Source organism: Phoxinus phoxinus (assembly GCF_949152265.1).
Source record: "Phoxinus phoxinus genome assembly, chromosome: 7".
NCBI classification, from domain to species: domain Eukaryota; kingdom Metazoa; phylum Chordata; class Actinopteri; order Cypriniformes; family Leuciscidae; genus Phoxinus; species Phoxinus phoxinus.
In genome coordinates, this window is record NC_136882.1 from 26,270,625 (window position 1) to 26,287,328 (window position 16,704).

At 37.1% G+C, this 16,704-nt stretch overlaps 2 protein-coding genes across 8 annotated transcripts in view; one reads left to right on the forward strand and one right to left on the reverse strand.

Moving 5' to 3' along the window:
• The window catches only part of klf12b (Kruppel like factor 12b), an 80,042-nt gene extending 78,374 nt beyond the window's left edge, over nucleotides 1–1,668 (forward strand). For all 7 annotated transcript variants that reach the window (XM_079618395.1, XM_079618391.1, XM_079618394.1 and 4 more), the window contains 2 exons: nucleotides 1,170–1,327; nucleotides 1,482–1,668. In XM_079618395.1, the coding sequence (XP_079474521.1) occupies nucleotides 1,170–1,327; nucleotides 1,482–1,663 (340 nt within the window). In that variant the 3' untranslated portion in view covers nucleotides 1,664–1,668. The remainder of the gene's footprint in view (nucleotides 1–1,169; nucleotides 1,328–1,481) is intronic.
• A 9,019-nt stretch (nucleotides 1,669–10,687) lies between these two features.
• On the reverse strand, nucleotides 10,688–16,379 carry klf5b (Kruppel like factor 5b). The gene is made up of 4 exons (XM_079618898.1): nucleotides 16,079–16,379; nucleotides 14,216–15,018; nucleotides 13,575–13,634; nucleotides 10,688–12,977 (listed from the first exon to the last, which is right to left on the reverse strand). The coding sequence occupies exons 2-4, from the start codon at nucleotides 15,009–15,011 to the stop codon at nucleotides 12,799–12,801; spliced, it is 1,035 nt and encodes a 344-aa protein (XP_079475024.1). The 5' UTR covers nucleotides 15,012–15,018; nucleotides 16,079–16,379; the 3' UTR covers nucleotides 10,688–12,798.
• Between the last annotated feature and the right edge of the window lie 325 nt (nucleotides 16,380–16,704).

Consider the following 16,704-nt stretch of genomic DNA (forward strand, 5'->3'; position numbering starts at 1 on the left):
TCAGGAAAGAAGAACTGGAAACTGAGGCTACAATTCACACAGGCTCACCCTTTATGACCACAGTGTAAACATCTTCTGATGGCTACTTCCAGCAGTATAACGCAGCATGTCACGGTTCACGTAATCTTAAACTGGTTTCTTGAACATGGCAATGAGTTCACTAAATAGAGCACATTTGAGTTGTGCTGGAACAGGAGATTCACATCATGGAAGTGCAGCCAACAAATCTGCAGCAACTTTGTGATGCTATCATGTCAAATTGTCAATATGAACCAAAATCTCTGAGAAATGTTTCTAGCACCTTTTTGAATCTATGCCATGAAGAATTAAAGCAGTTTTGAAGGCAAAATGGGTCCAAACCATGGTCCAAACCAGTACTAGCAAGGTGTATCTATAGTGACGTGTGTGTGTGTGTGTGTGTGTGTGTGTTTTATTCAGCAATAACACATCAAATTGATCAATAGTGACAGTAAAGACATTTATAATGTAACAAAAGATGTGTATTTCAAATACATTTTCTGACAATGAACATTCTGCTTCCAACATTTATAATGATAATGTTTCTTGACCAGCAAATTCTTTCTGAAGAATAACCTGACTGAAGACTGCAGTATGGCTTTTCCATCAAAGGAATACATTATATTTTAAAATATATTAAAGTAGAAAACGATTTTAAATTGTAATTTTAGTTCACAATATTATTGATCAAATAAATGCAGCCTTGGCAAGCATAAGAGACTTCTTTCAAACGCATAAAAACATTATTAGTGACCCTACCTTGTGAGGAAAAGTCAGCAGAAAGATGTTTCTTGCCATTATTTACTTCTTATTGCATTACATTAAGATGGGAAACCGACATTCGCAGCTGAGGTGAAATATGATTTCATTTGCTTTGATTCACCACACTGCGAGCGCTGCTGAAAATTAGTGCTTGAAACACTTTATCATAATAAAGATGACATGTACTACTGACACATGCAAACGTGGTCCATGTCTAAGTAGTACTGCTTTAAAATCATGTTACCACACGGTGGCAGCAATTAGCTTGTATAAATGCTGCTGTGTTAAGTATTTTGTTTAGATGCTGAACATGTTAGTCAGTTGGCTACTTCCTGCAACACTGTAATGCTTTATTCAGTGTGATTAAAATGTCTTTCTCTCTGTCTCAGTTCCATGTCACCATTCAGTATTGAGAGCATTCGACGGCCACAGCCACCTGAATCTCCAGACTCCAAGAAAAGACGCATCCACAGGTGTGACTTTGCAGGCTGTAATAAAGTTTATACTAAGAGCTCCCATTTAAAGGCCCACCGGAGGACACACACAGGTAAGTGAGCACACAAACGCTGTCCATACATGTAGTTTCAATACCAATTTATTTGATTTTGGGGGATTCTAGTTAACCAGTCTTGATTGGTTCAGGATTTACGAATTGCATCTGTGTCTCTTTTCGCTTAAGTGTGATCCATTATCTCCACCAGGTGAGAAGCCATACAAGTGCACCTGGGACGGCTGCACATGGAAGTTCGCCCGCTCGGACGAGTTGACTCGGCATTACCGTAAACACACGGGGGTCAAACCCTTTAAGTGTGGGGACTGCGACCGAAGCTTTTCCCGCTCAGACCATCTGGCCCTGCATCGTCGCAGACACATGCTGGTCTGAATCCACACGCACACACACACACGTGGGAGAGCTGGATCTCCCCCAATAGTGTTCAGCTGGGCTGGATACAAAAATGGCCATCCCTGCCCCTGAAAAAGAAAGAGAGAGAGAGGATAAAAGAACAAGTGAAGGAGGAGTACAATGCGTTCCTCACATTTGCAGAGCTAAACAGGGTCCATTCAGGGAGGGAGGAGGCTCATCTACAGGCCTGAAACATTTGGAGTCCAGGATGTTGATTGTCTCATGCGTTGTTCAAAGGAATATTTCACTCGGACAAACGGTTCGTTTTCTGATTTTTCCATTCTGAATCATCCTTGTGTTCTGTTTAAACACGGCTGCTTCTCAGTCGACATCTACAATGTGAAGAAACGCCGAGTGGAAGGGCTTTTTGCGTGTTGTTCTGGCAGATGCAAAGGGGAGCTTGACCGGGAATTGTATGCTTGCACAATTTTTTACATTTTGCATTATTGTGGAACATCAAGAGCCAGACACACCTGTGAAGGATCATGCAGTTCTTCTGATGACGGAGACTTTGGGCCAGTGATTCTGGAGGTTTCAGAAGTTGCCATTTACAGGTTAACATACCAGCGAAAGAGATTACGCAACAAAAACAACCTATATTTTGGGTCATTATATCTTCTGTTCCCCACAACTGTTGGTTTTAAACTCAAATTGATTCAATTTGATTAACAGACAAAACATACTTGGGCTTCTGCAGTCTACCATCCACATTTGTCTTAATTTCATCACACTAACTCACTAATTAGAGTAAATCTGGATAATGAGGGTCTACTCGAGGTAGAAGAGCAATATACTCATTCTGAGCTGGTCTGGCTCTTACACTTATACAGTACGTACATATCTATCTATCTATCTATCTATCTATCTATCTATCTATCTATCTATCTATCTATCTATCTATCAGTATGTACAGTACATGTACGTACTTACATCAGGTGGCTTTGAAACAAAACTTTGGATTTCTACCAGTGCCGCTTTGTTTTCTATAATTCCTATAGCTCTTCTATTTATAGTGGATTTCTAGCTGCCACATTTTGGAGGTGAAGTCGCTTTGTAGAATATGCAGAGGAATCTTCTGTTTTCTTTTCCTTTTGTGAGATTGCTTTTGGACTATGAAGCCTAGATGTAATTTATGGTCAGTACAGCAGCATTGATAGGCTTTGTCCTTTACTTTGTATTCACTGAAGTAATGTAAGTGTGTTAATGCTTCAGTTAAAGTCTTTGCAAACATCAGTGCATCCATTTGCTAATTATTTTAAAAACACTTCAATTAGTTAATGCATTGGGTAACATTGAACTAACAGTGTACACTACTTTTCAAAAGTTTGGTCTCTATAAGATATTTTTTGTTTTTGAAAGAAGTCTCTTATGTTCACCAAGGCTGCAGTTAATTTATCAAATATATAGTAAAACAATAATAATGAGAATTAATATTACAAATTGAAATAACCGTTTTTTATTTTAATATATCATGTATTTATATATAATATAACATTTAATTTATTCCCGTGGTGGCAAAGCTGAATTTTCAGCATCATTACTCCAATCTGTAGTGTCACATGATCCTTCAGAAATCATTTGAATATGCTTGCTGCCAAAGAAACATTTTTTATTATTATTAATAACGTTGAAGAAGAAAAAAAAACAGTTGTGCTGCTTAATATTTCTCTGGAAGCCGAGATAAAAAAAAATCAGGATTCTTTGAGGAATAGAAAGTTCAAAAGAACAGCATTTATTTGAAATAAAAAAATTACTGTTTTTATTGTCACTTTTGATCAATTTAATACATCCCTTACTGAGTAAACGTGTTAATTCAAATAAAAATCTTACTAACCCCAAACTTTTGAATGGAAGTGTGCAGTACAACAGTATTTAAAGCATTTATAAATCTAGGTAAATGGTAAATTATAACTATACAATTGTTCTGTTCATGATCTATTATACCAGGGGTCACCAAACTTTTTTCTCTGGGGGCCACATTATCGTTCCTGACTGTGATGGGGGGCCGGGGCCGGGTCAGCTATATAACATAGAATTGTATAACCCAGACCAAAATGACCACCAGCAGGCCTCATTGTGTAGTAGAGATTACTAGCCTGGCACAGCCATCCCCACTACTATATCCCCACTACTATATCAACACTTGATTCATGGTACATATTTGTTTATCTTTACTAGTGGTTTGCAAAAGTTGTAATCGAGTCTTCACACTTTGTTTTATTTAAAGTTATTCTTCACAAATAATCGTTGGTCCACTGTTCTTTGAAAACTCTGCACTCTCTTTTAGGGGTGGAACGGTACACAGAAGTCACGGTTCGGTTCATACCTCGGTTCAGACATCACGGTTGGTTACAATAAAGGGAAAAGCAAAACAAAAATGCAGAAGGCTTGTGCATGTCTCAGGCTGGACCACCAAAAGAAAAATAAATGTCTTAAGCCTTGTACTTTTTTTAAAATAAGTTTTATTAATAAAGTAAAGGCATAGAACCAGTTTATTTGTAGTGCACTCACTGACAATAGTTTTATATAATTAGTTCATTAATTCAATTAATAAAAATACCTTAATATGTTTGGTAATTGTAGCTGAATTAATTGAAAATTAATCTGCTACATTTTAGATTAATATATTTGTTTTCCTTAAAAATGTAATTAACAACTTAAACACTTTGCAGTTTGAATGATGTCCTGCATAAACTAAATGACGGAGTATGTTTTTATGTTTCCACTGTTCGATCGTGGCCGCGCCACACACACACACACACACACACACACACACACACACACACACACACACACACACACACACACACACACACACACACACACACACACACACACACACACACACACACACACAAATATAAGTAAACACTTTACGACTTTTCGATCGCGCCCACACCTCTCTCTCAACATATTCCAGCATTGCAATCTTTACACCGCAGCCTGCTTCAGAGCTTCAGAGCTAAGGCGGAGCTACAGATTAGGTGTCCCTAAGAATCCGCGTATCTAACAGTAGTTCCGCATTACATTAATTAAATTGCACGCAAGTTTTATTTATTTTATACCGTGTATTCTCAGTGTAAATGTATGCACCAAACTGTGACGCCCGTACCATGACGACTTTTGGGGATTGCCTCATAGGGCCGGTTCAAGTAGTGGGGGGCTGGGGGGCCAGTCAAAGGGGGGTGGCGGGCCTGAGTCGGCCCGCGGGCCTTAGTTTGGTGACCCCTGTATTATACAATGCATGTTTGTTAATAGTACTGTTTGTTTAAACAACTTGAAATGTTCAAATGTGGGCTATTAGTGTATGTAAAAATTACCATTAACCCAGATTAATAAGTGCTATACAAAATGGTCATGGTTAGTTCATAATACCTTATGTATGAACTAATATTAAAGAATTTAACCTTATTATAAAATGTTACCAATGTTTAATTTAAAAAACAATTGAACAATCCCCAAAGTGACCAGTAGAGGGCGGCCAGTGAGCTAAATTTCTCTACAATGCTGTTAATTTTTCTATCTATCTATCTATCTATCTATCTATCTATCTATCTATCTATCTATCTATCTATCTATCTATCTATCTATCTATCTATCTATCTATCTATCTATCTATCTATCTTAAAGGGATTTCTTAACTTATCAATATAAATAGACACACACACTACAATAACCAAGATACTCAAAAGAAGCAATATGCCACACTTGTATGAATACAAGTAATTGAATTGAACTTATACTGTACCCAGATAAATCCACTGTACGTTCCCCATGATCGAGTTCATGTAAAGGTATACGTTTTCACTAAACTGTCTAAGTTCTGTTTCTGAAAGGACTTCTGTAATAAGCTGTCAAAGACTTCTGTCCCTTTGACCCATATGCACTTTCAAGTGGCTACAGAAAGCCACGCGACCGCTTCTCAGATGACTAGATATTACTAGAATTTACATTGAGAAAGGCCACTTGACTGCATTGCACAGACAGATCAGGTGATCAAACACACGGACGAAATCTACAGTCAATCACACAGTTGCTGGTGCATGTAGGGGCTTTTCGTCACCAACAGAAGAAAACTGAAGTGCTGTGAAAGGAAACATGTCAAGAAACATTCTTTACATAACCGTTTGTCAGTTAGAGACGACCAATCAATTTCTAGCGTTTTTTGTTTTGTTTGTTCGTTCATTCTGAAGTATTATGATCCACCATGTTTTATGTTCCTCACTATGTATTTGTGTACACACGTGTGTATTCTGTTGTTTATGGGCTTGAACATAACATGAGCACCTTGTTTTTATGAAGTAAGGAAGTAATTATTTTAAGGTAGATGTGACATTAATCACCAATGTATCTTATCATATTCTGTATTTCGAAGCGTGTCTGTAATGTGGGGCACTTCATCAGCATATGACTATTTTCTGTACAAAAAAAAAAATACTTTTAAAGATGTTGTAATATATGTGAAAGTGAAAAGATATTGCTCCGTTTTACAGGCTGTAAATACCTATCAAAATAGGGCTTTTTTAAAATACAAGGGATTATCTTTATACGTAATATGCAGATTTTTCAGAGACATTCATTTAGCTAATATAATAATAATGAAAAAAAGTGTTCTACTGTTCTACAGTATGTGCGAGAACAATACAGGCTAGTCATCTTAAAGATATAGATCAGCCAAAACTGAAAAAATCTGTCATCATTTAACCACCTTCATGTTGACCGAAACCAGTATGACTTTCTTCTGGAACATAAAAAGATATTTTGAAGGTTGTTTTTTTGTTGTTGACCTTTTAAACGTTCACTGTATATACAAAACAAATGCTTCAATATATAGGCTATAGATGAAAGAAAATCATACCGGTTTGAAATGACATGTGGGTGAATAAATGATGTCAGAATTTTCATATTTGGGTGAACTATCCTTGTAAACGCACACGTAGGACCGAGTGAAACCGGTTGCAGTTGCATGTAGTTTTTATATAAAAAAAAAATCAAATTAAATGTTCATTACAGTATTCAGGCGGTGCTGCCTCATTTTTAGCAACTATTTCAATGTTTTTATACTGACTCTTAAAATGTGAATGAAGTAAAAACAATCCAATGAAAACAGTGTATCCAGCACAGTATGCAAGAGTCATGAGCAACAAATATAGTGATCAATATTCTACTGGAAAGATTTCAGAAAAATAAAGGGTTGTTTTACTCAATTCTGCATTACTTTCCCTCCCCTTTGGCATTCTTATGTTTTTTGTGGCATAATTTTGCAAAGGCAAACAGGGTCAAAGTTATGCAATAATGACGAGTGCCTAGTATTATTAAGATCCTCACATACAGGAAGTTTCCCTGGTTTAATCACCCAGACATGACACAAAGATGATCTGTTCTTTTAAAATGCACTGAGCCTTATGAACCATTTTGAAGCTGTAAATATCCGGGTTGGTGTTTGTTGAACATTCTCTATGTGTCTCCTATGGAAGCTGCATAAGATTTATATGGTAATACTCACCTACGGAAGGACACATTTTGCTGAATTAACAGGACTCCGGTTTACCTCGGACTTTATAAAGTCGTGTGAACTTCAGTTATGGAAATCGAGCAGTCACAGGAAATATTCTGAATGTTAAGACACTGGTGGTACGGCGTAATAATTCCTCCGTGAGCAGCATTTCCCCTCTTCAGTCTCTGTAAAATATTACCTTTGTTTATGTATTTGCTTTACTTTCTTTGGAATCAAGTATTTACTCAATGGCCTTTGTTTCTTGTTTTGCTGATATTCTGTAATTATCTTTCTTGTATTTATGTATAGTGTGTGTATTTGTAAATATATTCAGAGCTTTTTTTTGTTGGTTTTATTGTAAAGTTGTGATATTTTCCCCTGCTAATCTTCAAAGGGATTCCCTTCCCATTGGAGGATGTCACGTCCCGATCGTTTCAGAGGTTAAAAGTGTTTCAGCTTTATTTTGCTTCTCCAGAAGTTGTCTAAATATTCTGTGCTTTTTGCTATTCTCTGTATTTTCTTTCTTTTCCAGAAGATTGAGCTGTGAATTGAAATTGAGGTTATACATTATACTTGTTTGATAATCTTGGAGGCATGGAAGTTAATAAACTTGCATTTTGTATGGAACATATTGGCATTAAGTCATGTATTTACATTTACTTCACGTTAACATTTCAAAACTGTTAACAGAATAAAGATGTCCTAAAAAACCTGAAAAATTAGCATTTTTGTCTCATGGATTCCCATGAGAATTTTTTATGTATTTTTATAGCATTTGAATGAGAGTAATGTAACATTAAGCAAGCTGCTAACAATACTTTTTTTTTAAACCCATTGAAATTCCTAAGGGAATATTGCCTTTAAAGGGTGGTAAAATGCCATTTTCACAAGATGTAAAATAAATCTCTGATGTCCCCAGTGTGTGTGTGAAGTTTTAGCACAAAATACCCCACAGATATTTTTATATAGCATGTTAAAGTTGTCACTTTTTGAGGGTTTGCAAAAACGCACCGTTTTGTGCCTGGCCCTTTAAATGCAAATGAGCTGTACAGAGGGCGGGGTTTCAAGAGCTCATGTGTGTTAGCAGCTGCCATTACCTCACGCAGACACACAGTAAAATGACAGAAACTGTTCTGTCTTTAATGTTAAAACGGAGTCAGACAAAGATGGAGAGACTCAAGAAGAAGTGACAACATGTAGAATGCAACAGGACGTCTCTGAATGGTTAGTTGATGAATTTATGTTGCTGATGTGGAGTTAACTATCTTCAAATAGGATATTCTGTCATGGTAATCTATAAATCGCTCGTATAAGAACTGTTGTGAGATGCACACAGAGTGACTTTCTATTGCATGTGAAAAGATGGATGCTACAGTTTGAGCTGACTCACAAATGTACTCTTATACAACAACTTTTCCTCTTCTCAACATGGACTGCGTGTTCCCGGGGGCGGGGTTTATGTACATTTTAGAGTTGCTGATGTCACTAACCCGGGAGGAATGTCGTGTAGTCCCTACCAGCCGTTTGTTGTAGTCCTTTTCTTTAAAAGCAAATATCTTCCTTTGCTTTGAACTTTGAGCGTTGTAACTTTGCAGATGTTGTTTATGCTCAAACAGCAACATTACACACTAACTAAAGTTAGAAAAGTGAAATCATACTTTACCACCCCTTTAATATTGAGTAAATTAGATTTACAGGTTGCACAACAAACCGACATCATGACTGAACAGCTCTAGAACAGAAAATGAACACTATACCATTCAAAGGTTTGGTGTCAGTAATTTTTTTTGGGGGAAAGGAATTAATACGTTTATTCAGCAAGGATGCATTACATTGATCAAAAGTGACAGTGAAGCCATTCATAATGTTCCATTTAAGGAACATGGAACATAAGGCACATTCTATTTTAAATAAATTGTTCTTTTGTTCTTTCTATTAAAGAATCCTGAATTTTTATCATTTATCATCTTTCCACCTAAATTTCAAGCAAGTTTTCAACTTTGATAAATGTTTCTTTTAGCAACAAATCAGCTTATTAGAATGATTTCTGAAGTATCATGTGACACTAAAGACAAGAGTAATGATGCTGAAAATTCAGCTTCACCATCACAGGTATAATTACATTTTAAAATAGAAATGTAATATTTCACAATATTTTTGATCAAATAAATGCAGTCTTGGTGAGCAGTGTTGGGGAAAATTACTTTAAAAAGTAATGAGTTAACCTCATATTATACACAACACACATAACGCCTCTGCACTTACTCCTGATTTCTCTCAACACGGGGACAGGAGAGGTATCAGTCAATACATGGCAACACAAAGTATCTTGCATTACTTATTTGAAAAGTAAATCAGATATTTTGTTGTAAATGTAAAAGTAATGTATTATTTTATAGTTACTTGAAAAAAAGTAATCTGATTTCGTAAAATGCGTTACTCGTAATGCGTTACCCCAACACTGCTGGTGAGCATAAGAGACTTTAAAAAAAAAATTAAAAACATTAAAAAATACTTTTGACCTGTAGTGTATTTATCTGAAATCACAGCCTTTATAAGACTATAAACACATAAGACAGAGGATGATTTTAAATTAAATTAAAATTAAATGGTTTTCCCTGGTTATGAGCAACATCAGTGATCCTATAAGTGCTTTCAGTAAATGGCATTCACTAAAGAGGATCACAGCTGAGCTACTGTTTGATCCATACTCTCATCTGCAAAGATCATCTAAATGTCAGGTCAAATAGTGAATTAAACTATTGTTCCTTTCCATGAAAGAAAATAAATGAGTTCCCTATTGACACAAGTCTTTTCAAAGAAACATGAAGGCATTGGCTTCACGATAACAATCTTCCTCAGAGACAAAGCAGTTGGGCTGATTCCAGTCATGTTTAACAATTATATAACATAACGATTTTTAAATTTATTAGCCAGCAATCACTAATACTCAAATAAAATCACACTCTGTTTGACCGGTGAGGTTTTACAGTGAAGTGACACGTGAATGGGCTGACTTAGCATGCAGCTAGCATGCTAGCCTCTGCTAAAATGTTTAAAGAGGCCGCACAAGATAAAACTCTTACTATAAGATGGACAATACCTACCTCAAGAGTGGTGATTGTCTTGCTCTCTATTTGGAAATTGCATTTTTATTTGAAAAATACTAAATCGTTATACATGCTTCCATCTTAGGACTTGTTAGCCCACATACTTCTGAAGTTAAAATAGGCCTATACCAACACGTAGTCCGTTCAATTGACATTTTTTGGTGTATTTGTTCCGGTGTAGACCTGACTGTTCATTTCTGGAAGGTAGCATCAGTATCTATTACTAAAGTAGGAAACAATTTGTAAATTACTCATGTTCAGAATCTGTTGCTTATGTAAGAACTTATTCAATACTATACACCCTAACGATGACAAGAATGCATTGTGAAAACATCAGGTTATTTCCATGACTGAGGCCTTTCTGCTGTTACTCAGTGATTTGTAGACAGTCAAGATAATTATAGTATCAATTTAATTGGGTGTTACCACTCAACACTATCAACTTTTAATTCAGCGACTTAAAATCTGACAGACCGTATTAGCAACTGTAACCACACCTCCATGTATTCACCTAATCACATGTGAGCCAGTGTACACTCCAGTTTAACCCGACAGACTGAGACTTTAAAGATCTGCCTCTATAATAACAGTAATGATGTACATATTTTACATTACTGTACTTTTCTAAGTACTGCAAATTAGAGCGATTAGAGGGTGTGTTCAATCTGAAGCAGTCTGAACCTTTAATTACTGTAATTAAGAGTTTTTCTCTTTGGGTTTTGGTCACAAAATGAAGAACTTCTAGTTACAAATATGTTCTTCCTCTCTCTTTAACACATATACTATTTAACACTGTGGATCCTCGTATTACATTACCTCAGATAAAAATAAAAAAAGCCCTCTGTCTATTTTACTTCCATCTCAATAACAACATCAGCTTGTCATCGGTAATGAGTCCCTTCTGTTATGCATTTGTAATCTCGAAAAATAAAATGAAAAATAAGGTGGAAAACATTTGTATCACTGTAATGGAAAATAAGAGGTTTTATGAGGCCACACATACAGATGTAACACACCAAAAGCCAAACTAACTAATGTAAACAATCCTCTGCCACATTGTTCTGCCTTATGCAGCCATTTAGAGCACTATTAGTTTGAACAAAGATTTTTAAAACCACTTCCCAGTAACCCGGTGCACATTTCATGTGATCGTTGAGTTACATTTTATAAAATATAAATGAAAAACAAAACAAAAAACAATCTGTGCGAAATAAATACACGTCTTATGTACATTTAAAGCTATCGTTTATCCCAAACAAATGCATAGTAAGGAAAAATAAACAACTATGGAAGTAATCGATATCCAACCTGTCCTCTTGCCAGGAAAAATACAGTATTTGTACCACTTATTGCATTTCAGTAAAACACACATAAAGGAGTTCAATCAATCTTCCGATTGTGCTCTTTCAAACATTTTGCCGACGTAAAGCGAATCCTCTTCATAGACACATATCATAGTTTGGACTGAATCCAACTCTTTGGTGTTCTGAAGCTACATTTAATTTTCGAATTACCCGGCGACTCCCACAGAAATGTCTGAAGCACTGTTTCTTATCAAGTGCTGCTTTTAAGAGACCTTAATTCATAGTGACTCAGCGTTCGTGGCTCACATACTCATGACTGTTCTGCGGTTTGGTTCTACAACCAAGACTACAGCTCTGTCTTGATATTATTTACCTTGTGATACAAGTACGAGTAGTCGCTTACGGGAATATTATGGGTTCAAAACAAGTTAAGCTCAGCTGACAGAACTTGTGGTACCACAAAACTCAATTTCAATGGGGCCAATTTGTAAACGTTAAAATTCTCGATGTTTCAATTGTATAGACAAGACGTAAAGAATGTTTTAACATGATTTTAGTGGTCGAACTCTAAAACGACCATACAAATATGAAAACAATTTTACAGCTAAAATAATTCACAAGTTTTAACAGAAGAATTAATGCAAGTGCTTATATCAAATTATAAGCTTCACATTTCAAATTGGCCCCATTCACTTCCACTGTAAACTTGATTTTCTATATATATAACTATTTTTAGTTGTACAACTATTAGTTGTAACTATTTTTGTGTTAATCAACATTACACCACAAATGATGTCAATTTAGCCTAACTTCTTAATACACCCAGAATATTCTTCTATAATGGAGTAAAACTGTAAAACTGCCCACAAGATCTTGCACATTGTATATTTTACGTGGCACCTCAATTCTATAAGGTAAAAAAGGCACATTAAAAGTAGTTATGTCATAATGACCTCAAAGACAAACGAAGAAACAACAAAACATGTCAAAAGAATGTCCCATCTGGCAAATGAGCCAAGTTCTCATCAATTAGCTGGTTTTGTGACCACAGGAGCCGTACCGACGGCAGGGTTTGGTCCTGTTGTACCTGATGAACTGCCAAAACCCAAGATTAACCAACACACCCAAATCCTAATTAGTATCATCAGCAGAGGTCCCGATAGCCCTCCCGCGGCACCGTCAGAACAACGAGAGCGGGCAGCTCTAGTTCTGGTGCCTTTTCATGTGGAGGGCCAGGTGGTCCGATCGGGAGAAGCAACGGCTACATACGGCGCACTGGAAAGGTTTGGCCCCCGTGTGCTTCCTGAAGTGGCGCGTTAGCTCGTCAGAGCGGGCGAAGCGCCAGTCGCACCCCTCCCATGAGCACTTGTATGGCTTTTCGCCTGCAAAAAAACACAAGCCAATACAGTTTGAGGGAAGAGCACCATCACAATTTCGTAGGATAAAACGTTGGCAAGAAAAAGGACGTTCCAGTCGTCCTAATGGGCTGTACACAATAACATACAGCGCGACTATTATTATCTGATTCACAAGCAAATTACACCAATTACATCATTATCAAATTGGAACATTTTTACATGGAACCATGAATAATAATAATAATTTTATAAAATATTATAATGTTTTACAGAATAAATTGGTAAAGGTTAGTTTTTTGTTGTATTGATTAGTATATCTGTTAAATAAATAGCAATTGAACTGCATAATTTGGCTAGGTTGATTTTAACTAATGTTGTTTTTAATTGATGTTTTTGTCATGTATCAAGTAATACCATGCCATTATACCATACTATACCAGGGACATGCCCGAATGATACAAAATAGAGAGCCTATGAATCAGAATCAAATCACTAAATGTGTAATTCTGTTTAGTCAACTTTATTGAACTATTGTATGACAGCAATATCACACTGAAAAGTGTGTGTGTGAACAGCTCTGTTGTCTGTGTGATATTGCTTCTTATTAAAAGTCTTACTTACCTGTGTGAGTACGTAAATGGGCCTTCAAATGTGAGGACTTGGTGTATACCTTCTTACATCCTGACGAATAATACAATAAATGTTAGTATGCATCATAACCTTTCCCATTAAACCTTGTATCCATTATATGAACATTAAAGGGATAGTTTATCCAAACCCACTATGACTTTCTTTCTTCTGTGGAACATAAAAGAATATATTTTGAAAAATGTCTCAAGTGTTTTTTCTCCATAACAAAAACTCAAAGAAGTTCTTCAAAATATCTTCCTTTGTGTTCCACAGAAGAAGAAAAAAATAAGTCATTCAGGTCTAGAATGACATGAGGGTGAGTAAACAATGGGTCAACTATTGCTTTAACATTCTGGCCAGCTCTGACTTGTCCAGCAGCTTCATATCATGTCAAAAGGTTATGCCATTGTGTCCTAAGCCTCTTATAGACCGGTAATTGCCAGATGATTGGTCACGTCAGTCCACAACATCTATTCAACAACGTTAAATCACTTAAATAGCTATTTAAGCCTGCGCTGTATCATTTATTTTGAAAACGCCATGGCTTCCTTCTAAGACCTTGAATATCATGTCAACTAAAGTGTATACTATATTCACATACTAAAGTGTCTAGATGCAGAATTCAATCTTACCTGCTACATCGCAGTGATGTATCCTCCTTTTGTCTAGATCAGGATTGTTCCTGCGGTTGTATTGGGCAGGTACTGCTTGTGTTTGGATAGAAAGTGCTGGTCCGGGACTAAGACACGACATTTTAGATGCCATGCTGGCAGCGTATGACGGAGGTGGCGATAAGTTCTGTACGAGTTCTTTCCTCCTGTCTGGGCTGCCCGGTTCTGAGTTGGGAGGGGAGGGTGGTAGATAGGCCGCCCTCTTCTGAGGATGCTGACCAAACTGGGCAGGTAGAGAATATCCACTGCTGCCCATATTACAAAGAGATCTTTCAGCAACATGACTGGGCGGTGGGTTAATGCCATTGTACGTTGACATCGGAGAGCATGCGGCATTGTGGGAATCTGTGCAAGAGTGGCCTCCAGGCACGTTGGGCTCAAGCTCCGAATTCAACAGCTGAAACAGAGGGACTTCTGGGAATTCGAGGGATGGGGTCTCGTGCTTGACGTAAACATTGTTACCCGTTTCCGCAGCTGGGCTGTAGAGGTTCATGTACTCTGTGTGCGTCATGGCAGGCGCAACGGAGCCGTGGCAACTGGAGTAGTTGAAAGACGAATGCAGCGGTTCCGTCTTTATCTGTGTCGGTGCGGACCGAACGGGTCTACACATGCCGGTCCGTAGGTAGGTGACGTCAGGTAAAAAAACATTCATGTTTATGCTGTATGGCGCGCCTTGGTCCATCGTCAGGGAATTGTCTTGACAAAACTTCTTATGGTCTGACAAAACGTGAAACTGAGGCGGTAGGTATCCATCCATGTCTGATCTGAGGGTCAGAAAAAAATAGGTTTTCATTCACCACAAATTGCAGAAAAACATAAAATACATGAAAAGAAACAAGTTTGTTCAGCCATATCCAACAATAATCCCTGAAATTGTATTAATAAAGATGATCAGATTAGCATGGTCATAGCTGGTGGATACTGTAACCTAGTTGTATTCTACCAAAATTGTAAATATATATATTTTTTACCAATGTCCGATTCTTTTTTGAGGACTTTTAAAAGCACAAAACATCTGTCGCCTTTCACATCACAGTTCAGGAAAGTCACTCAGTGAAGGTTTTGGGACTGTGTGAGTTCTTATGTTCCCATCAACATTCATGACACTACAGACATTAGTCACATGGTATTTACGACTCAGCTGATTGGCTCAAAACACAGCATATTTGCAGCCAAGCAACTGCCATTGACAGGTGAAACCTAATTGACAGCTTTCTCCACTTATTATTTATTTTAATCCACTTTGGCATAATCCTTTAAGCTTTCAAGTAAACAAGGCAGAAATTCCTGAGAATGACAAGATAGCCTAAGTTCAGAGGAATGAATCTTCAACCTGACTGTTCTTTTTTCTATTATGTTTACCTGTACAGTAGATCAACACTCTCCAGCTGAAAGATCAACACAAACTTGGTAATATTCCTGTCATTTGTATGGCAACAAGTCAGCTTGTGTGCATGTCTAAATACACTAGGCTTGTTGCTACCTTACACCGAAGAAGGAACCCCCATGCAAGCTCTCTCTCTCTCTATCTGCCATCCATAAACTAGGAAATACTCCATCTGAATTTAGAGCCTACAGCTGCTCTGCTGTTATGGAGTTTTCAGATTAAGGTCAGAGCAGAGTTCAGCACAATTCATCCAGCATGCTTAATATATAGGCTATAACGCACTGGAGAACACCATGAGAAAACATTACTATAAAATGTAAGCTGTGCAGCGATCATGTTACGCTTTAGATCAAAAGCATAAATAACACTGGCATTTCGGAAAGCATGGCACCCAGCACTGTTTACCAATGTAACATGCGATTACAGATTCACTCTACCAGAATGTGATGCTTGGATGGACTGTCATTAAATCCACTGTAATCGTCCTTTCTCAATTCCGCGCTCAGTTGTTAGAGGTGTTTTATTCTAGCCGTGGATCCTGCTCAACAAAGCGTTGCCCATAACGCATGTCCTCCGCTGAAATAAACTGGAGATCACGTCATTCAATATGCCGCAAATGAAAACCACACGACAGACAGCCAGAGATGTCAAGCGCTTTACGCGTTTGACAAGACAAATTACGCAACTGCCTCGTTTCAATGCCTCAAAACGGGGCGGGGCTTTGTCATCATTTAATTCATCCAAACAGGTTTTCAGGATCTTTAATAGTCTAGTAAAGAAAAACAAACATAATGCACTGTAAAAATAAAATAAAAACATAATCATTATTATTACTGTAATTATTGTTGTTGTTGTCGTTATTTGTATTATTATAGGCTACTGTAGTTGCCAGAACTTTACCATACAATACAGACACTGACTAAATGTATGCCATTAAATCATAGCGTTAATATACCAACCTATTTGAGCTATTAAAATGTTTTAAAAAACATAATCACACAGGTAGATCTTAAAAGTTAATCAAAATTGGCCTCTCCATGCACTCTCTCTCTCTCTCTCTCTC

Excerpts from the sequence above, each read along its gene's own strand:
- klf5b (XM_079618898.1), bottom strand. The coding sequence starts at position 15,011 with ATGGATGGATACCTACCGCCTCAGTTTCACGTTTTGTCAGACCATAAG. Across the intron at positions 13,635-14,215 it reads ACATCACTGCGATGTAGCAG|GATGTAAGAAGGTATACACC; the intron begins GTAAGATTGAAT and ends ATTATTCGTCAG. Across the intron at positions 12,978-13,574 it reads CCATTTACGTACTCACACAG|GCGAAAAGCCATACAAGTGC; the intron begins GTAAGTAAGACT and ends GTTTTTTTGCAG.